General features: G+C 38.3%; 1 protein-coding gene across 33 annotated transcripts in view; it reads right to left on the bottom strand.

Annotated features, from left to right (window-relative positions):
• Nucleotides 1-23,785, bottom strand: part of CLASP2 (cytoplasmic linker associated protein 2) — a 146,022-nt gene that overhangs the window by 104,626 nt on the left and 17,611 nt on the right. For all 33 annotated transcript variants that reach the window (XM_063157438.1, XM_063157503.1, XM_063157646.1 and 30 more), the window contains exons 3-7: nucleotides 15,188-15,291; nucleotides 11,759-11,850; nucleotides 11,360-11,435; nucleotides 9,784-9,881; nucleotides 2,846-2,916 (exon numbers count right to left, since the gene is read on the bottom strand). In XM_063157438.1, the coding sequence (XP_063013508.1) occupies nucleotides 2,846-2,916; nucleotides 9,784-9,881; nucleotides 11,360-11,435; nucleotides 11,759-11,850; nucleotides 15,188-15,291 (441 nt within the window). The remainder of the gene's footprint in view (nucleotides 1-2,845; nucleotides 2,917-9,783; nucleotides 9,882-11,359; nucleotides 11,436-11,758; nucleotides 11,851-15,187; nucleotides 15,292-23,785) is intronic.

The following is a 23,785-nucleotide window of genomic DNA, read 5'->3' as shown; positions in this document are numbered from 1 at the left end:
TAAGCACTCTCATCAAGCAAAAGCACCAAGATTCCTACCCAGTTCCCTAGTTAGACATGGCACCTCCTCATGTGTTGGCTTTTGAAACTCCTTGTTACATCCCACCCCAATTATTCCATCCATACATGTCTGAATGTGCCTTCCACCTTGTCTACCCTCGAAGAGGATCTGTCAGTCCCTAACAGTAACTCATTCTCCCCCTGCTCTTTACCATTCCATCAGAGACCAGATTCAATAAAGGAAAGAGGCAACATAAGAGTGAAGGGACTGTTCTCACTAGATCCCCTCCAGCACACTGAAAAAGTAAGATATTACATCTACCAGTGTGCTCAGATGGCAGGAAGGAGACTGTTTCCTGTCTGCCTGTATTTCTCCCACATACCTAAGCACACCAACATGATGTCTTTTAAAACTCTCAAGTATTAGATCAGTATTTTTTTTTAATATATATTTGTTTTGACTATCAATAAAGTATGGAAAACATTTTTGTAATCAGGTTGTTAAAAACTGCAAGCTTTGACTTTTTATTCCTTTTTTTCTTCCTAAGTACATGCTGGATAAAAAGACTGAACAACTGACGTTAGTATTATTTGATGAGAGAATCCTCAGTCACATCTCTGGATTCTCAGAAACTAGGTCAACACACCAAATATTCACTACCACAGCAGTGCAACTCAGGGGTATGAAGAAGATGACATCCTCTCAGGTTGTATTAACAAGTTCCTCCCTATCCATCACACACTGAACAGAACCCCCATCAGTACAGTCACCCTACTTGGGACAGTAACTCCACCTGGCAAAAAGCCATTCCTTTTGCTATTAAGAAGCCCCACTATGGAGTTTAATGTTATTAAAGCCAGATGAAGTGGTTTTGTACTTTCCACCCTGCCTCTGCCTCCCCATTTGGGAAAGACAACCCTATTCCCCCCCCACCATCCCAAACCCTACTACAAAATATACAAAGCACCAAAAAAAAAAAAAAAAAAAAAAAAAAAAAAAAAAATCCTCAACACTGTAACAGATGTATTTAGTCACTAAAATTTGGCCTTTATCCAGAGATGTTTGATAAAGCCCCTGAAAGAAAAGTTGGAACCAAGGCCACAGGAATTCAACAGTAACTTTAAATCTACACGTGCAAGCAGTAAATACAAATTGTCCTTCAGAGAATAATGAAGCACAAAGCCAAGATAAAGCACTAACAATGGAAGAATACCTTTCAATAGCATTGAAAAAGTGCCTAGATGGAAGCAACAGATGAAATAGGTTCAAGCAAAAATACTGAAACCAATGTATTTAGAGGGATTCTGTCACTTATGGTACCAAAATAGAATCACAGTAACTTTTGCATAGAAATTGCTACCTACAAGAAAAAATACATGGTTTATACTGTCATAGATCAGCATCAATATCTGTGTTTTGCACATGAGATAAAAATAGGTTCAAAATAAACTTTCTCAACTCTCTTAAATGGAGACAAAAAGGAGAGAAGTGCTATATAAACTACTCCACCAACATGGTATATATATATTTATATATTTAAATAATTTCAATGCTTATATTCCTCTTTGTGACTTTCTCTGTTTTCCTGAGAACTACTGACAGAAAAAAAAACCCATGTAAAATGCATCTCTGAATCTCTCAAACCTCTGAAACCTACGCAGCTGTATTAATATTAAATGCAAAAGATAATGGTTCACCCTTTCATAATGAGTAAGTTTACAATATAACAGAACATAAACATTTACATTTTATGTAAAACATTCTTATCCAAATTAGAATGCTGTGGGTTTAAAAAAATATATAAATTTTTGCAAATCAATTTTTAAGTGTTCAAGAATAGCAATGTTTTATTTCAAAGCAAAATGCAGCATGAAAACTCTTGCTATGTCAAAGAAAAGGTTACAAAACCACTTTCCTTTGAACCTAGAGTCACTTCTGTTTTCACACTAACAAGAAAAGGGTGAGAAAATTTAAAATGAAAAAGGTATATTTGAGTACATTAAGGAATTATATACATTCCTCAAAATATTTCTACTCTTGAACAATTACACTTTTTAGATACAGCAGACCAAAATCAACATAGTTACTTTCAAAGACAAATTAATATGAAGAAACACTTCCTAATAAAACAAGATCTATTGATTCCTCGCAGAAGACAATGAGGCTTCCAAAACTGACTATGCTAACGCCACTGCCAAGGCACCTCCTTTGTTTTGCTGTTATGTAACACTTTTTTCATAATTTACAGTTCTAAATTAAATTTTCATACTAAAATTACGGTAGCAATAAAGCAGTAAGAAGCAACAGGGATTTTCTGCATAACTGGTTGTCTTTTCCTGAAATACACCAAAATAAGGAGCTCAAGCTCAAAGAAGTTTTAACTTCAACAATTGTCTTTGAATGCTGCAGTCTCCTATTTCTGTAATTTTAAACTCCCTGTATTATAATTCATGATACATAATTTTAACAGAGAAAGTATCAAACACACCCATCACTAAAGTACATTTTTCTTTAGAAACATACTAAGGATAAAGGTTCATCTGATCTTTTTTCCCATACATGAACACTTTGCAGCATTCTTCTATCCTCTGCTGAGCACATCTGTAACTCATTAAATATTCCCTGCTTGTTTCCATGCAGTTTCAACACCTTTTCCAAGTGTATTCTGACCACAGTCCAGCAAACACTTCCAAGTAAAGTGCACAAGCTCGTTTCATCAAGTGTCTCATTTTCTTAGCATTTACATGTTGCTATTCCTCCATCTCACATTGATAATGCTAGTATTTAAATACTTATCTTGCATTAATCTAAAGCTGATTATAAATATATGATCTTTCATACTCACCACTGACGTTACTTAAAATCATATTGTCAGAGTTTCTTATTTCATCAAATTTTGCAAAGATTGTTTGCAACCTATAAAGAACAAAAACAACAAAGGATTTTTAAATGTCTGAAATCCCACTGGCTACTGGTAAAAACAGAAATTAGTTTATTAGCATATAAAGCAGCAATGCAAAATATACAAGGGATTAAGTGTATGAAGAAACAATTCCTAAAGGATTCCTCTTTAGCTGAGCGTCTTCACAGAAACGCATAGAAAACAAAGTAAACTTAGCAAAGAACAAAACTTTAGTATAGTTATTAGCATGATTAAAAATAACCTTCTATAGTTCAGGTTCAGTAACAGCACATATTGGGTACATATAGTCTATATATATATTTATTCATACTCAACAATAAAAGGTTACAATTTGAACTACGGAATGTTCAGTACAAGAAAAAAAAAGAATTTAATTTGTTCTAAGACTATTAATAATTTTCTTCAAAAGTTTTTGTTCCACAAAATTTCTTCAGTTTGGTTATGAAAAGAGCTCTGTGCTAGCTAGCACTTCCACAGGGAAAAAAATGCCAAACAACAAGACTTTCTTCTAAACTTAAGATACCCTAAACACTTAGATGTGTCCAACCCACACAGCACTGATTTTAACTGTCACAATAGAGAACACACTGTAAATGCTGTGCTACATGTAAACAGCAAACAGACAAATAAAATTCAGGATAAACCAAATCACAAAACTCCACAATCCTACATTTGCAATCTAGTCCCACAGGGCAAAAAATGGTGTTCAATCAAGAAAGCTGGCAAAACACTTCAACAGCCCTTTCTCATCACTTCTGCAGAAAACTCAACAAAAGCAGTGGAAGTATCTCCCAGAAAAATGTGTCCCACACATTAACAATAGATTTGCACTGACACTGTTCAGCTGCAAACAATTGAGAATATTTTCTTGTATTTCTCCAAAGACTTCTCTGAATTTTAGACTACTTGGTATATGGTAAGATGTAACATGCACATGGGATTTTTAGCTCCAGGACTATCAGGACTGAATCCTGATTTTAAATGAACAAAGTTATGAACTACAAATCACATGACAATCTGCAGGTCTCTGAACAGGTACAGCTCAGCTACATCAGAAGAACCAGAGACTATACTACCCAATTCAAAATTCGCACTGATAGGCTGTCTTTACAATTCACAATCCAAACTGTTGTATGACAAAACAAGAAAAATAGGTAAGAACTACACCTGGGTATGAAAATTCTCACAAGGAGAAAAGTCAAGGACACATGAAGATTTCACTTCAGCATTTCAATTTACTTCACACACCACTTTTATGCAACGATCCATGCAGAGAGGCAGTGCACTTAGCCTACATTCTCTGAGACTTGCATATCCCTTTCACTCACTGGGACCTCATTTACCCAATAAACCTCATTACCTAATCATGAAGTATGTGATAAAAAAATGAAATGCAGACAGACAACAGCATAAAAAACTGGAGCCCTATCCCCACTGCGCCCCCTTTCCAACAATTTGGGACTCTCAGGATGCATTGTTTTTACTTTCCAAATACTTCAAAGCAATATGCTACAGAGCAAATTTGTCCTGGACTTAGTAAGCCCACAATCAGAACTATGAAGATCTCCACAAAAAGGCTTATCCTACTGCAAGGATCTAAAACAACACAACCAAAAACCCTCTTAATCATTAAAGTCAATAACCTCTACCATCTCAACTTGTCTCAAAACCAGATGCAGCTCAGTAGTAGTTTGCCTAAGCTTTCCCTAGCACACTCACCAGCTTGTGTCTGGAACCTATTATCCCCTCTCCCTTTTGCACCACCATTGCATTTCCAACCAGTGCTGCCACAGCAAAATGAAACGGCAGCAATTCACAAATGTCACTGCTCTACTATTAAACTTCAAGTTTTGAAAAGATCAATTTTGCAAACCAAATGCAGTATATACTGAAATGGGCTTTTCTGCACTTGGACTTGAAAAAGTAAAACTTTTGAAATGAAATGTTTTTGGGGTACTGGAATTTAGTAATGACACATGAAATGCCATTAACATGCTATGTGCTTTCAACCGTAGGAAGCGAGGAGTTCACACGAGAATCAATAGCTATAACAATGCATTAGGCCATCTTGCTTTCAAAACAAGAAGTTAATGTGTTTGCCTCATATGTTTGTGTTTATCAGGGATTGCTGTGAGTTCCTCTCAGCAGTGCTGGATTCCATAGCAAACACTGCATTAGCAGTTCACCTAGTGAATAAGAAAGACTTAACAGTATATCTGAAAGGCTCAAACTGTCATCCCAAGAGAAACTAAGTATGACTAGAGAGATAAACGGATTTGCCTTAAAATTTCACTTTGATTTTTACATCCTGTAAAGCTGATGTTATCCACTTGGCACAAATATTTTAGAGAATTCAAAAGAAAAAAAAAATTTCCTGCTCTTTTGAACTTTGTTTTCAATAATGCTTTCCTGCGTATTTTAAACAGAAGCTAAAAGCAAAATGCTTCCTTGTAAATATTTTACAATAATATACATGTTGCCTCTCACTCTGGGCAAAATATTTGATAAAGTATTAACTATAAACAATTTTAAAAAATGTGTTTGTCAGCAGTGGATGCTACATTGTCAGTGTTGCAGGCTGGAGAACAACACACAGTACTGCCACTCCTCACACTTTCAAAGCATGTCGTTATGACCAGAGACACACTCTGCAGTATTTGTCATAATTGCAACAACAACAGAAGAGCCCATTATAACACAGCTGTCAACATGGTAAAGCACTACTGCAGAACCAACCCTCTCTTTAGAAGAGCTTACAGGATCTGTAACTACTACTTTGCAAAGTCTCTCACAACAAGTTTGTCCCTCCCTCTCCTCCCACTCTGCTCTTCTTACTACCTTCTTCTCTTATTTCTTCACAGGGTGACAAGCAGCAAGGCAGTAAGGGCTAGAGTCTCTAAAATTATTGCAACCACCATCAATTTAATAATGTTTACAGGAGGTTCAGCTCCTGGCAAAAGAGAGCCTGCCAAGAGGAGTCCAAGAAATTCTACAGGGCTGGATGAAGACCAGTTTTACTAGCAATAAGGAATATTTTTGAGAAGGGAAGCATTATTACTCCTTCAGCTCATATCTGCAAGCCCAACTCTGGATGTGGCAATCAAAATCAACCACTGAAGTCACCACAAGTCACTGGTGGACAGAAATACTATCTCCTTTTCCCAAATAGTCATAGACAGGTCTTCCTCAACTTCTCATATAGATGGGAAAATTCCCATTGACAAAAACCACAAGTTTGGGACAGCAGGTATTTCTGGATGGGCTGTCAGTGAATAAATGAAGGAATGCATGAAGTTGTAGCACTTTAAATGGGGGCTCCTGGCAACCTGCCAAACCCTCTCCTCCAGCAAGTCACAGGATGGGCAACAGGAGGAATACACAGGTACCTTGCTAGGACACAGCTTGAGCTGACATGCACACATGGAAACATGGATGCTTCCAGAGAATGTGCACAACACTTCACACTGAAAAGCTGTTTTTCAAGACAATGCTTGATGCAGTTCAACTGTTCATATGACGAGCAGAGGGGCATACCTAAAAGTGTGGACCTTGGTGAAGAGGCAAAGGGGGTACCTAAAAGTGTGGACCTTTTGGTGAAGAGGCAAAAGAGCACCACTCCCCTATCAACAGCAGAAGGATAAAGAAGAAGAAGAATGGATGGTGAACTAGTCTGTTGTTTATGTCCAAACTGAGTCTAAAGCAGGAAATGACCCATATCAAACTTTGCAGTTGTTTCTCCATATTTCCCCTTTCCAAGGGAAAAAAAAAACCAAAAACTTGAAGACATGTGTCCACATCTGGACACACAGATGGACCTCATCTACAGCTTGAACTAGACAGATAAGTAGAATGTGCATACCACATAAAATGTGGTATTCAGAAACGCATACTGCAATATGCTTCAACATTTTAGGAAATGAAGTTTGGCCCTAGACATGGGAACTAAACAAATGACTGGTTTTTTGCATTTCTGTTTCTCAAGCAACAGTGGGGAAATTTGTCAGATGAATTCCTCAATGATAAAAGCTTTTAACACTCAGACTAAGTAACTGCTATCCAGAGCCACGTATACTATTTCCATTCAGGGAAGATCAGCCACACAGATTCCATACTGTAAAACATTCAGTTTGGCCCATAGACAACAAAACCTCTTCAGTATTTTTGGCTCACTGAGCAATAAATAAACATCCATTTTCACTATTCAGAAATATATTAGCACTACTGCTTTCAGGTCTGACACCAAAGACTGTCAAACCTCTCTGGCAGCAATTATAACAAAAGGGAAAACAACATCCAAATTTCCAACCACTGACTTTACACTGATTTTTCTGGAAAAAGAAAGTGCTTCAAGCAAAAAAGTATAATAATAATCTGAGATTTCTAAGTTAAAAAATAACAAATAGAAAGAGGATCTCACTGATTTTATTTATAAACAAACTCACCAATTAATCTCAGTAAAGAAGAGAAATGCACTGAAGAAAAATAAATAGTAAATAAGTCGAATTGAACTACAAAAGTAAGATTCCATATTTTATTCATTACTTAGATTCCGACAGGTCCAGTAAAGCCCTGGAGAAAATCCAGTGTTTTCCACAAAGGCAAACCCTACCAGGTGCAGATTAGAAAACCTTTTAAGCCTACTATTATTAAAGTACTGACTGTATTTGGCTTTATACAGACACAACATGTATATGCCATTTGCATATTTAAGGAAGTTGAACAATTTCTCAAAACAATGCTTGATTAACTTTCCTGCCTTCCTTTCAGCAGACAGGAGCTCTTATTTTCCAGTGCTCTAGGATGGAGTGCATTCAAGCAGCAACACACAGCTCTGTAATGTGTAATTTGTTATGCAAACAAAACAAGCCTACATTCTATTGATTCATGTGTGCACCAAACACTAAAGTAATAGATTTTTCTGCTAATATTTATGTTTACATGTAATTTTTAATGCACTGAGTTACAGCAAAGGAGCTGCAATGCAGTTCTTTAAGGCTGAACTCAACAACTGAAAGCAGCCGTGTCTGAACTACAGATTATCTGTAATACTTAAAACCCTTAAAACCAACCCAGACACACACACATGAACACAGATTCCCCTCAAAATAATAATGATACTCTACATCAAAGGGTTTTTTCCCCACAGATCATAGCTCCTGCATAACCACTTGAAAATTTTACTGCATCTAAGCAAAGGGAAAACCTCTGACAGGCACGGGGGAAGAAACATCTTAAATGAGGTCTGCCTCTGAAGGAACAACAGTCTGAGCTACCACAGAGCTAATCTGTCTTTCCTGAGCTTTGTCAAACGCCTTCTTAGCTGTGTGAAGGAGTAAGACAGGACTACAGGAACTCTGCTTTCTGTCAGGGATGGATGGGACACAGAGCAGCAGTCTCATGTTTAACTCAGGCAAATCCTATCTCCCTCCTTTATCCCAACCTGAAAACTACTGCAGAGGACACAGCACTGAGACTCAGCTCATGTACTATTTAACAATAGTCCTGTCAGGTGCAAAACTGTTAGAGATTTAGTGGCAACAACCCATTTAACATGCACCAAGTAGAGCCTTGCTTCTTTATGTAAATGCAAATTATACAACCATGCTTGCTTTCAGATCAGGGGGAATTTTGTATTCAGCTGATTCAGACAGTAGAAACAACAACTTGGCACCTACTGCAACTAAATTAGAAGCTGTTGATTGTCCTGAGGATACAAAGCACCTATGGTGTTTAATCCTATTTGGATCCCAAGATGTACTCAGCTTGCATCACATGGAATTGTAAATGGTGAGGAACTTACAGTCAGACCCAACATTCCTTGCAAAAAGGCTGTGATATCTGCACTCTTTTATTCTCTGTTCTAAAACATGTCCAAGGCCCTATCTGAATGCAAGGAAGATCTTCTTGGATATGTTCCACTTATTTGACAGGAAACTTAATTTTTTAAATTGTAGTAATATGGCTTAACTTCTGTGGTAACCATTTAACCCACTACTAGTCTAAAAACAAGACTATCATTAAATAGAAGAGAATGTGTGCAACTTCTCATTCTCATAGGCAGGGTAAACTTGTGTCTCAACTCTGCCTGGACAGAGAAACAATAAATTCAACACCCTTCTTCCATGGCCCTTCTTCTTTCATAGAACCATTCCAGTGTCTCACCATCCTCACAGAAAAGAATTCCTAATATCAAACCTAAACCTGTTCTCTTCCAGTTTAAAGCCCTTGACGCTGGTCCTATCACATCCTTGGAACAAGTTCCTCTCCAGCTCTCCTTACACCCTCTTCAGGTGCTAGCAAGTGCTCTGAAGTCTCCTAAGAACCTTCTCTTAGGAGAGTTAAGTTTTAGCTCTTAGTTTAGTTTCTTAGATGGGTCTGATAAGGCACTCATCTGATACTCTCTCTGAAACCAAGCAGTAGACATATTCAGCTTTATCAAAAAGAAGTGAGATGAAGGTGATGGTAAAGTGGTATGCTAATACCTAAGGGGTTAACACATTTTAGGAAGTATAAATTGTCTTAACAAGGAATTTTAAAGATTTTATGGAATAAACAGTCTTTCTCACTAAGTGCAATTTCAAGCTCTGTCTAGCTTTCTTAATTAATCAAAGGTAGAAACAAAATGTTTTGTTTCATATGAATTATTATAATACTAATAATAATAACAAATTTCCTTTCATATAAACTAATCAACACAGTCAGAAACTCTAGTAACATCATACTGAAAGGCAAAACTAACTAGAATATAAAATAAAAATTACAGTAATTTTAAAACAGCATTTTTTGTGAGTTTAAAGTTCAGATAAAAAACAGTAAAACATAAATGGCTCAGAATTACAAAATCAGAACAGCTAGCTCACCTTCCAGGAGGAATTCCTCTTTTTGTAAGATCTATTCGTACTTTCTCTCCCACATGTCTATAAACCTCTACAATGGCTAGTATGGCAGCATCTCTCACCTGTGAACAGTTTAAATTGTTAATTTCAGGGTTATAGAAACCAAAACAACATTTGCTGACAGGCCACTCATCTTACAGTTTCTATGGCCCTGTATGCCAATTCAGTTGAAACAGTGAGGGTGAAAAGGAAAGGAAATACAACTGTTATATCAAGATGGCATTTGTTCCAAGTTAGAGAGCATGTCCAGATGGTAAAAAATCCTAGAAATAACAGCTTTAGAGGGAATTTCTGGATCTGACATAAGAATAGCATTTGTGGAAAAAATGTGCTTTATCTAGGACTCGCTCACAGCAGGCAATTCTTTCAAAAGTTAGCTCCTGCACTCAGTCTTGACATTTCATCTTGCTTCCATCTGTTTTGACACACAGCAAGGTCCTTCTGGAAGACTAAGACTGCCCACAAGAGTGGACCAAAGTGATCAGCATTTTCTTTATTTATTTCAACTGGAATCAAGTGGCATGACATCAGCACAAGAAAGGGAATAGGGCAGGACACTGAAAGGGGAAAGAACAGGGGAAAGGAGATAGAGTGCCTCTTCAAAAATTTTAAACCATGGCCGTCACAATAAAAACTGTCAAAAATGCATTTTAGTAAATGCCATTATTTGCTATAAATAAGGTCTGGAATTCATTTAGTATTATTCTTTGCAGCAGTTCAAAATGAACATAAAATTGCTCTAGCAAGATGCGAACTACATCTTTACTAATGATCAGCAAACAGGACAAATTCTCAACAGAATTTCTATACAACAGAACAGTGCTATGCAGCACAGGGGAGATAAGAACTTTGCTGCATTCAGAAATTAAGCATAAAGACCAATCCTGTTTAAAAGTCCATCTCCTACCAATGTTATCTTCTCCCTTGCTGTATTCATAGTCTTTTCCCTCAAACACAACTTCAGATAAATCAAGATATTTTAACCATTTCCACTGGAAGATTTTCTGAGATTCAGATGTCACCATTATGAACTACTTCCTGATTTTCACTGCAGATGTTTTTGCTTACTTTAATGATTTTAATGACAGTCCTTGCCTGTTCTTAAATGCCATTTGGTTTCCAACTGGATAATTACACATAATGTTAACTCCAGCAAATTTGGCAAACTAGCACAGGTTTCACATAAGGGCTGCTTCTAGAGGTAGTTTTTTGTGTCAGTAGCTTATTTTTATTGCTTTCCTTCAACATGCTCTGTAAGAAACAATTACTTTCAGCAATTACTAGTTTCAACTTCTGAAGACAAAACTAAAGGGACCAGTATATCATGATACTGCTGCCTTTGCAACTCTACTTTCATCTTCCAGTGAATGGATTAAGAAGAAATTTGGTTTATTTTTTCTCATGGTAGAAAATAATGATCTGCTGCACACAAGGACTCTTATCAGCTTTTCTTTGAATGCTTACATTTATTTTGCTTTCACTGCTCTGTCAAAGTATAGTTGTTCAAGGCCCAGAAAGTACTGAAATCCTAAATCCTTACCTGACTGTTGGAATCACCAAATGCTATACACAGATGTGGTACCAACTTGCTGAGGATTAATGGTTGTGCACCGTAACTAAAAAAAAAAAAGAAGAGTTTTTTAAGAAAAAATCGGAAAATAATTTTTGCAGAAGTGAACTTTTGGCTTAGATTTTATACAATACAAACTGACATCAATCAAGCTCTGTCTCTCTCTTACTAGTCCTTTATCTATTTTTTAATAAGATAAAATTTCTGTAACTTTAGTCTTTCTTTCAGAAAGCCTGCTACTTAAGTAGTTTGATTTTTCCTATATATTAATTCAATTGAAGGAGACTCCCTAAAGGATTACTTTCAGAGAAAAATGACATTCAGAAGAAGGATAGAACCATTACATCTCCATAGAAACAAAAAGCTTACATGTTTAAGGTAGCAACAAGACACAAACACACTCCTTCTCGGGATCGGTAATTCTTGTGTTTAAAACCAACAGCAAGGCGTTCCCAAATGTACTATAAAAGCAGAAATAATGGTCTTTAATTACCAGGAGCACAATACAACATAATTCTATTCCATATAATTACATTCATAATAGTTGCAAAAAAAATAACAGAAGGCAGGTCCACTGGAAAAGTGATAAAATTAACTTATGAAATGCACAATATGGAACACAACACAGATTAATTCTACACCAAAACCAATTCCTAAAAAAAAAGTCGTTCAGCAATCTAGCTGAGTATTTTCCTTGTTTAACAAACAGCTCTTAAAACATACAGAATTGTTACAGTTAATGCACACAAAACAAACATTAACATTACAAACTACTGACTCGAGCAGAAGTTACTATATTCTTTTTGCTTCATATTCTGTTTCCCTGCCAGAATTTCCTCACATCCATTTTAGCTTGTCCTTACCCCTACTCCTGCTGTCCCACTTCTCCCTTACTTTTGCTTTAGATCTATTTCCTCTTTTTTTTTGATTATTTCTTGCCCCCTCGTTCTAATTCCTGTGCTTCCATTTTTGCTGCGCTTTCGGTTCTCCTCTCCGCGCTGCCGCCGCTTCCTGTGGTAGGATCCCCGGGCTCGCTGCGCTCTCGCTCACCTCCCTGCGCGCTCGTTTTCCTCTGCCCGCCCTGGCTCTCTGCCTGCTGCCTCTACCCCGTTACCTTTCCATCTCCTGGCCGTGCTCTAGCCGTGCATCAGGGCGCTGGAAGCACCAAGGTGGGGCAGAGGAGCTCGGGGATTCTCCCTGGGAGCAGCTGCACGGGCTCAGGCTGCGGCTCGGCCCAGCTGCGGCGCTGCCATTGCAGCCCGGCCAGCATCCGGGCAGCGTTGCCTAGCGATGGATGGCTGCACGCTGCCAGGAGCTGCACACTTTGCAGCCCAGGCACCTCCCTCCCGCCAACTGCACCCCGGAGTGCTGCAACTGCAACCCGTAATGACGCCGCACAAAGCTGCTAAAATGTATTACATGCTAATTATTGCAATCGGCTTGCTGGAAAAAAAAAAATAAAGCCTTCACAAACAGCTGTTGATCAACAGAAACGGAGCATAAGAGCAGGGAATATGCAGCCTCTTTATTAATGAGGTAGCACGCTTCAGAGCAGACATAAAATTTTCCAATTAGAGCCCTGCTTGATAATTTTGTCCCATCTGTGTTTTTTTGTTTGTTTGTTTTATACTTCATTGCATTTAGAGAAAACAAACCTTAGACGAGCAGGATACGGCTTGCCAAAACTGCATAGCTTAAAAACAAAGAACAGGATTTTACGGAAGAAAACATCCTTCCAATTAACCCACTGTCATGGACAAATGTGGGAAAAAGGAAATCTCCTTGCTAGATGTATAAAAATACAGGTGGAGAGGGAACTGCTGACTACTGAAATAAGCAAAGCAGACCAAAGAGAAATTTCATCTTTCATTGAATTATCCCTTAAGAGCTAAATTTTTTTAAGCAGAGAAATTCAAATGGCTGCTTAGAAATTTTAACGTTCAAAAGTTCCTAGTAAGAGTTGATGTTAACCCCTCTTAGCCCCTTTGATGCACATTTATACCACCTATATTTTTATGCCTTCCTGCCCATAAACAGCTACATCTAGTTCTTGCTCATAAAAGAAACAAAAACCCCCCAAACATCTAAAACAAGTAAAGGGATTTAATGACACGACAAATTAAGTATTATTCAACAATATGCTAGAAGAGGCAAGGTGAGTTGAGTAGAAATAAATTTACAGGACTTAATCTTCAAACAATTATTCCACTCAGCTCTTCTAAAGGGATGCTTCAATCTGCAGCAGAGAGCCTAAAGCTCTGTATTTCAGTGTTGGAGGCACAGGAAAGACTGCTGTTTTGGTCCCTGCTGTGAGGATGATTGATGCTTTTCATCCCAATTTGTAATGACCCATAAGCTTTCCTGAGAGCAGACAACCAAAGCCAGGCTTCTCCCACTCTGGGGGAGCTACCAGGAGAGCCAGACCTTGTCTGACAGACACACGGTCTTCCTTGGACCCCACAAACCTCATATGCTTTCTGACAGAGAGTCATCTCCACAGGGGGTGGAAACTTCCTTCCATCACCTCTATGTACAGCCTAAGAACTCTGCACAAAGATGGACCAACAATGTAAAACTTTCCTGACAAGGGTTTAGCACAAAGCAACTACCATCAATTTCTTTATCAGCAACTGAAGGTATCTTCAAGGTGCTCTGCTGTGCACTTGTCCAAATGCTGTTGCTGTGGAGGTGCTGGTCTGTATGCCAGGTATTTGGGAGCATCTTGGGCACAGTAACATGTCATTTATGAACTACTGGCACTTTGACACAAAAAAATACTACCAGGTCTTTTGGTCAACGATTATGACTGACACTGCAGCGTGTGAACAGATAAAGGAATGTCTTTGTGGATGATATTAGTAGACCCTGATGCCTAAATCCCAACCAGACCTGTAGCCAAAGGGAAATAAACATGTTCTACAATAGCCAACATGCCACATGTTTTATCAGACAAACAAAGCAACTGACAATAATTTTCTCACTCTAGATAAAGTCCTCAGCATCTTACTGCACACAAACATTCAAACTTGAATCTATGAATAAACAAAACCAGGAATTAGCACATACAAAACCCCATTTTTTTTTTCTTATTAACATCTAGAATTAGAACTCAGAAACAGCTTTTCTTCAGGAACTGAAAACTTAAAATAGTAAGTTCTTATTCACATCCAGGGTCTCCAGACTTCCAAATAACACCACTATTCAAGAATATAATCTTTTTAAACAGTCCTCCCTTTTTCAGACTCACAGAGTCAAGATATAAGATGAAGCACTCAGAAGCCACAAAATGCTTAGAACTGAAGGTTAAGTAAGCCTCCTTACAACCAAAAATGACAAGCTAAAGGGCAACTTATCCCCACCTCACTCTGTCCATGGTTCACAGAGCATCACTGTCATACAGCTAGAAGGCCATGTTCTTTTAAGTTAGAAAATGTGCACCTTAACTGTAGGACTAGTCCTACATGTTCAAGTACAAGTCTAATTTTAAATCAATTTGGAGCTAATTAAACATATTCCCACTGTCCAAATCCAGAAGATGCTTTAATTAACAAAGCCCTGACACATGGCATAAAAACATCTACCCAGAATTAAGCTATGATGTGCAAAATATGCAGAATCATCACATTGTGCCAAGATTTTTATCTTTAGCTGAACAATACATCAGTGTCAATCCATTAAGAGTATCTTTAACATTTACACCATTAGCAGTGGCAATAACATTGTGACATGTTCAAAGTTCATGCAAATGTCATAAGCTCACTGGAGGCCTCCATCTGAATCTGCATTAAGCAATCATACCATGGGTGGTGCTGCTTCACTCATCAGTTTCAATATAAGATTCTGTGCTTGCTCTCGAACTTGGTCTTTGGCATCTCCCATACGATCTATCAAAGCCAGGAGAACTACAGAAAGACAGGGGGGAAAAAGAGAAAGTAAAAAAGATTAAACACTCAATGGAGATTTTCAAATGCTTAAATGTATTTTTTTGAAACAGATGTAATATACATGTCATTCAAAAATAAAAGAGTTTAAGTAGGCCACAATATTTTAAAATCTCACGTGCATTTCTGAGTATTTTATAAGACTAATAACAAATGCATAAGGCTGAAATGGAAGAAAATAGTAACTTCCAACAGGTTAAAAGCAAACCAAGATTTCCATTTTCAAAACGGTATGAATGACTTTGATTTCATCTTCAAAGAATGTTCCACTTAGCTTCAAAATGTCTGGCTTTTCTAAAAAATAATGCTAGGCGTGGTGAGTGGCAAACAATTGGAATAGAATTATATGACTATTTTAAATCAGTGTGACTTAGCTGTTTATTGTAAGAAAATCAAGTTTTAAATCCCTTTATTCACACAGTGTATCTTCAGGAAACCCAGCGTTACTTCAGTACAAGCATTGTTAAAAATTACTATGTTAAAACAAGCATCCTTGAATAGTATTTAAGTAAAAGTGCATGGCAGCTGATGATTTCACATCCTAAAAATAAGTAAAAATCAAAATCGAAGGATTTGCCAAATCTTTTTGTTTGCTTTTCCAGACAGAAGTTTATGATTACATCAGAGAAATTAATGCTATGACATTAGGAAAGATATCCCAATGAATACATAGCCAGCTCCGTGCTGTAAGACAAACTGCTGTACTGGTTCCCAATCCTCCATCTGGGCCCAGCCCTTCGTGAGATTCTTCCCCCCAGTGCTTTCAGTAACACTTTTTACAAATGAGGGGTGATGATACCGAGTGTGCTGCTTTCCTTCAGGAAGCACAGCTGATGGAGTTGGTGGAATTAGTGGAGATGTCATCCCTCACAAGACGGTGATGTAAGGTACTCCAAATTAAAAAAAAAAAAAATCTTCACAACTAAAATAACTTTTTACTACGTTTGGTACTATATTACTGAACACATGAGGATATTTTGCAGTTACTGCCTGACCTCAACAGACTGCTGAAGAATTTCTACCCACTAAAGAAATAACTGTATTTGGCTATTGTTTGAAAGGCAGATCTGAAGTCATTTTACCAGTACTTAATGATTTTATAGTAATAACTAAACAATAGATTTGCCAGCGAAATAAAGGGAAGAGAGTCATACATTCTGAGGAGGTTCCCTGAGTCCTCTGCTCCTATATCAAAAACAGCAGCCATTTCTGTACCATGCTTGTTACTGACAAATACACTGCTGAAGTTGGAATTTCCCCTCCTGTGATACCTGAAGGCTTTCTTAGTGCCCTGAGTATTTAATACTATTGGTTCTGGATAGTCCACTGACATCTTCAGCCACCATTATCAAGGTTTTGTGTTTTTCATCTATCTTCTCTACCGTTTCTCCTCTGAAGAAATTAGTACAGCTACTTTCGTTTTAGAGTTTGGAAGGAAGAGTCTGGGGGATTTTTGTCTGGGTTGGATTACCATTGTTTTGATAGCGTGGGATTTTTCTTTATGGTTTGGGTTTTTAAGGGGTGTTTCTGTTTTGTTTGGTGGCTGGGTTTGGTTTTGGGTTTTTTTCCCATTTTGTGAACAGAGAAAGAACTCCAGACCGTAAGAAATTATTTCTGGGAGTACACAGTTGACCAGTCCCATGAACTTCCAATCACTTTATACCTACTGATTATATTTTTCTTGCCAACAGTACTTTACATGTCCATTTTCAGCACTTCAGAACTGACCCTGTCCCCATGCCTTGCACCACTAGTGATGTCTCCATACTGACCTGACTGCTGGGCAGCTGAAGGCAATTCTGGCTTTACAGAGAAGGAAACAAACACAGCCAGTGCCAGTTCTGTGGGAACACGGCTCCTTTGTGACTAATTAGCACTCTGAGTCATTTGATGGAGCTGCAGATACCAGGGCTCTGCTCAAATCACCAAGGCAAGCACAGAGAACAGCTAGAGAAGCTGCTGAACAGAGATGAGGTCACTGAGTTAAACTAAGCTATGACACAGCCCACAGATTTCCGTGTGTGCAGCCACTGAACACAGCAGCCTTTGCCACTCCTGGAGCTCTGACAGAGGGACAACACGCTGTGGGAGCTGTTAAAGGGCCCAAATGGCTGCAGGCTTGGCTTTTTTCCCCTAAAAGCTCAAATTTCTGTAAGACTCCATATAAGGCATGATACATTCTATTTGCACAAGACAAAAGAAATTAGGCTGTTGAATGCTGGCAACCACCAGCTGGTTTCCAGTGTGGCTGTTCATCTTCTCTGTCACAATAAGCTCCAACAGGAAATCATTGGAAGTTGGGTTTCCCATCGATCAAGTTTCAAAACAGAACATCATTTTGGCTGCTACCTTTCCTATAAGATGTACAACATTTCTCACTAGCATTATTGAATAAGTGTCCCTCTTTATACTGCAATGCAAATACATGCATTTGGTTGTTCCTGGCATCAGCCTGCAAACTCAACAATCTCCAACAGATGTCAGACTTAAAAGAAGGGTGACAAAGAAAAAGTAGGACCATACATGAAGGTTGTATTCAATGTGGTAGCCTCCTAACAAATTACTCAGTGAGGTGTATAATTTGTCACATGCCATCTGGACTGAATAACCCTACTGTTTTACATTTACCTTATCCATCTTTTATCTTGTTGCCTAGATTCTTAAATTATTTCAAATGGATTTTGGAAAACCTAATAACATATGACATCTTTCTGTTATTTATTTCTGCTGATATGCTGAGAAAAAAAAACTACACTAAATTTAGGAGACAGTGATTCCTTTTGCAGCTGTTGTTTATTTTTTGTGAAGCCCTGTATTTCATTCAACTTGCCTTTTCACCACATTTTAGCATGTTGTCAAAGTTTCTTACCACTTCCAGCCACTCCTGAGGTTTTCCTGTTAAGATTTCTACATTGCAGAAATCTCATTCTCCCAAGGATTTCCTGCTAAGATTTCTACATCACAATTTTACAGGTTTTGATTACTGAACAAAACCTTAAAGTGGTAGCAAAAATACTCTATAGCAGACATTAATTCTACCAGATCTATCTCAAACTGACCAGCTATTTTATAGTCATAGAATATTCTGAGTTGGAAGGGATCCATCAGGATCATTGAGCCTGACTCCTGGCCCTGCACAGGACACCCCAAGAGTTGTACCACGAGCCTGAGTTCATTGTCCAAACACTCTGTGGTGGTCACAGCACCAAGCTCTGTCACGCTTGGTGCTGCAACCACTTCCCTGGAGAGCCTGTTCCTCTGGGCAAAGAACCTTTTAATGATATCCAAATCAAACTGCTCCTAGCTCAATTTCAGGCCATTCCCTCAGGTCCTGTTGCTGTCCAGCACAGAGCAAAGATCAGTGCCCTCCCCTCCTCTTCCCTCACAAGGAAGTTGCAGACTGCCATGAGGTGTCTCCTCAGTCTCCCCTTCTCCAGGCTGAACAGACCAAGTGACCTCAGTCACTCCTCACACAGCTTCCCCTCCAGACCCTTCACCATCCTTGTTGGCCTCCTTTGGACACTCTCTAATGATTTAATGTCTTTTTTATGTTCTGGTGCCCCAAACTGCACTCAGCACTTGCAGTGAAGCCACTGCAGGGTAGAGCAGAGCGGGACAATCACCCCCTTTAACTGGCTGACAATGCTGTGCATTTACATCTGAGCTGCTATTTATGCCTTTTTCCTTTCTGCTATATCCATACCAGAGCTTATTATCCCATCAATTTCTTTTCCCATTGCCTTCCTTCTCTTATCTCAGTAAATCTGAATAAATTTTCCTTTATCCAAATTCATCAAATAATTTTATCACCACTAGTTGGGACAGTAGATGCTTGAGTAAAGACCACAACCAGCCTTCAGAGTCAGAGAGCAGCCTGAGAGATTAAATATTTATTTCCTCTGCTAGGATTGAATATGACAAAGCAAGTAAATTGCAGAAATTGCCTAGAATAACACACAATGTATTTTTAAAAACCTGAGCAGTTTAACTATATGACCCCTGCAGCAAAGAATGCCATAGGTAGCACAAACAATTTCCCTCTGTTAAACTTTAATAAGAGTTCCTTCTGGAGCTTTTCAGTTTGTATTGTTGCTTTTTCTCCTCCTCTGACCACTTACACCTGCTGCTCTTTGTACAACTGTGCCCATTTTAAGTCTCAGGTCTACCTATTTCTATGAATCAACTTTAGATAGTCCATTACTACAGGAAAAAAGCATTAAACAAAAAGGAATCTTTATTGAGGAAACGTTATCAATGTTGGCAAAAATTCTGTTACTAAAAAGAAATGTCTTTGAGGACAGAAAGAGATTAAACCTAGGCAGCAATATCTTTGTTTCCTGAGAAACCTTGCCAGCTCAGGCAGCAGCACTGAACAGCTGTCATTAGAAAGGAGGGAGGGAAAGAGCTGCCCCCGCAATTAGGGCAGTATCTGTTCTGGGCAGGATGCACAGGAGAGAAAAGTATCCCACAGGGCCAGCCTGACAGATCCATGTGGTCAAGGGGCTACTTCTAAGCAAAGGATCATCAGCAGGCTCTCAGAGAGGCCCTCAGTGCTCCCCTCCTCAACAGAAAGTCCTGGCCAGTTTAATCAACAGCAATTTCAGACACTAATGTGCTTCTTGGGGTCTCTCCAGGAGCTAATTAAAAACAGCATTAGTGGGATTAATGACAAATACTGTTCATCAGCAGCAGCAGAGAGGAAGAAACAAAAGCTTTTTTTATATGATCTATCCATGTGCCTATCAAGGTGTCAATCTCAGGAACATGAGAATAAGTCTTAAAGGCCAAAGAGTTTCAAGAGGTGTATTAAACCTGAAAGAAAAGTAGAAGATTGAGAACAAATATTCATAGCATCTTCTGAAATTTTTAAGCTCTAAGCTAGGCTTTTTACATAACTAGAATTAATTAGAATCAAGCTGAAAGCAAAGAAGGCTAGGATTTCTCTACTCGGAGTTAAAAACACTGCATTTCTAGGTGTCATACACTGAAATGCCCATGGACAGCAAGCAGATGGCATTTTAAATCACAGCCTATCACTGAGGCATGGATCATTTCAGGTAAAATGAATTCCCACTACTAATAAACTCCAGCACTAGCTAGCCAGGACCAAAAAAAACCCCAAAAAACACCAAAACACCCGCATAGATTTTTACTTTTTTCTTTTTTAACTGAAACCTCAGAGAATCTAATCACAAAGATGAAAAAAGTTGTGCCTTTAATCCGTTATGACCTTCAGCTGTGACCATTAACTAAAGAGGAAATCAAAGAAAATTTAAGGATTTTCTGAGGTATTGTAGGAAGTTAGTATTTTTGTTACATTTAAAAATACAAAAGCAGCTATTATGGAGGAAAAAAATACAAATAATGGGCTATCCCCTAAATGCCTTTTCCAAAAAAGAAAAAAATGAAGCAGTCTGCATTTTATTGTTTAAAAAAATCCTACAACAATCCAGCACAGCTTTTACTGAGGTCAGTAAGCTGTAAAATGAAAAGGCAATACCAGACAAAACACCTGACTCGCATTTAGATGCAACAAAGCATCCTTGAGACAAGACATCTTTCATATCAATAGAAAAGCCTGCTTTACTTTATCTGAACAACTCAGTTTCTTGAGTTATTTAATTTCCAAGTTTTCTCTAACAGCATAGCTTGGCCATTTTTTAAGCAAAGGCACGGAACAGATAATTTTGAAGGTCCCTTCCAACCTAATTATTCCACGTTTTATGTTTAGTTGTTCTGCAAGCATTTTTATCTTGAATCCTCAGCAGAACGTGCCCTTAGTCTCAACATTCCAATTAAATTAATAAAAATTAAAAATAAGAATACAATCAAGTCAGGCACTAACATCTGAAGATCCAGCATTTTTTTACATGTCATATATCCATGGTAGCTCATGCTAATACAGTTCTTGGTCTTCATGGATTTCATGGATTTTCAAAGCATTTCTCCATACCACATAAAAACCACTTATTAGAGAGTCACAGCTTGAATAAACTGCGCACTTGAGTCTTTTCCACCAAAAAATTCAATCATTAAGTAAGAGAAAAAGCAAAAACTCACAATTTGGGTGTCACTAAACACCGATTTCCTCAAACAAGTATTTCCAAATTCTTGGACCAACTACTTTCAATCCAAATTCATTGAAAAAGTTAAGGCATGTTGCAAGCCCTTACAACTGCTTTAAAATACATCAGGTAATGCAGAACCATTTAAGTCAGAAAAGCTCTTTTAAGATCATCACGGCCAACCACTAACCCAACACTGTCAAGGCCACCACTAAACTTTGTCCCTCAGTGTCACATCTACATGAGACTTTCAAATACCTCCGGGATGGTGACTCACCCTCTTCCTGGCCAGTAACAGTGCTTGACAACATCTTTCCTCATATCCTATCTAAATCTGCCCTGGCACAACTTGAGGCCATTTCCTTTTGTCCTATCACTTGTCTCTTGGGTGAAGAGACCAACCACCACCTTGCTACAACCTCATTGCAGGTAGTTACAGAGAGAGCAGTAAGGTCACCCCTGAGCCTCCTTTTCTCCAGGCTACATAATCCACAGCTGTTCCTCATCAGCCTTGTGCTCCAGACCCTTCCCCAGCTTTGCTGCCCTTCTCTGGACATGCTCCAGCCCCTCAATGTCCTTCTAGCAGTGAGGAGCCCAAAACTGGACACAGGATTTGAGGTGTGGCCTCACCAGTGCCAAGTACAGGGGACAATCACTGCCCTGGTCCTGCTGCCCACACTACTGATCCAGGCCAGGACACCACTGGCCTTCCAGGCCACCTGGGCACACACTGGCTCATGTTCAGCCACTGTCAACCAACACTTCTAGGTGCTCTTCCTGCAGCTCTGGCTGGGATTGTTGTGACCCAAGTGCAGGACCTGGCATTTGGCCTTGCTGACCCCTCAAACCACTGGCCTCAACCTGCTGCTCTAGCCTGTCCTGATCCCTCTGCAGAGCCTTCCTACCGTCCTGCAGATCAACACTCCTGCCCAACTTGGTCTCATCTTCAAACTGAGTGTGTCTTTCATTCCCTTGTCCAGATAATGGGTAAAAATACTAAACAGAACCAGCGCCGAGTCCTAGGGAATACACTTGCCACCAGTCACCAACTGGATTTAACTCCACTGACCATCAACCTCTGGGCTCAGCCAGCCAGTTTTTAAGCCACTGAAGAGTGCACCCAGCCAGGACATGAGGCTTCAGAGAGAACTGCAGGCTTCATTGTAACAATAAATTTGATGGAGCATTTCAATTAGTGTGAGGACACTAATTTAAACGCTCTTCCAACACTTCTAAAAACTACCTAGAAAAAATTTAAATACTTCAAATTTGTTTCACATGTTAATATTGGCACTACAACTATCTCCCAAAATTATTTTTGCCCAGTGGTTTCTTTTCATAGTAAGATAAATCTAAAACTACTATTAAACATATAAACACATTTACATATGTAGTTTTTGTGTGTAAAATGTGTATCCCTATTGAGACTTCCACATACAGGTACATCTACAAATATAACCTATCTGTGTTTCATTGTTTTAACTGTCAATTACATTTCCTTTAATTTTCAAATAAGTACAATATTTTGCAACATTTTGTAGGGTTGTATGTAAAAGCTAATGTCTATATAGTTATGTAACAGACTAATGGACAGTTCAATATATGCAGAAAAATATGTCATGGTTTAATACTGCACTGTAAAACTGAAACAAATTCTGTTTCCTTTACTGTATTAATTATTTTAGTAATATCTTTACTATATTCTTTCTTTTCCTTTTCACAATAAGGAGAAGGCCAAGTCATATTCACTTGTTTTAGAGAACAAAACTAAAAGTATGAGTAGACACTTTTCCCAGAAATCCTATCATCCAGACACATATGCCCATAATTCTAATTGTCTCTTTGATTTTGGATATATACAATTACTTTAATAATTGTGTGATCACCTGGGAAAAGAGACTGTGATACAGTAATTATGTACTCTTATGTAACATCGCTTTTAATCACAGAACAAGCAGTAGTTTTAAATACCAAAAGATGTAACACTCAAACACTGCTTTATTTTTCCCAGAATACAAACACAGTCTTATAAAAGAACACATACCCTGGTATTTATTGCTTCCATAGTATTTTCAAAGATTTCAAGTGGAAGTACTAAAAGAAAGATTCCAAATTTGTGTGTCGAGACTCCCAGAACACTGATGCCAGCTGCAGAGCACACTCAATGTTGTTAATCATAAAAGGACAACACCTTATGAGAAATTTAGTGCAACGTTGGATGGTTGCCTAGGAAACTGAATTAAGTCTCTTATCACTTCAATACAAAGATCACTAACATGCTCTTTGGAATACTGGAAGGTATCTGCCCCACCACTGTTGTATTGGTTTTGCCCAAATGTAAATATATGTAGGTTGAAAAGATTGTAGTAAAGCATTCATGTTTTTCACTT

This window comes from Melospiza melodia, chromosome 1 (genome assembly GCF_035770615.1).
Source record: "Melospiza melodia melodia isolate bMelMel2 chromosome 1, bMelMel2.pri, whole genome shotgun sequence".
NCBI lineage: Eukaryota > Metazoa > Chordata > Aves > Passeriformes > Passerellidae > Melospiza > Melospiza melodia.
This window is presented reverse-complemented; position numbering and strand designations above follow the sequence as displayed.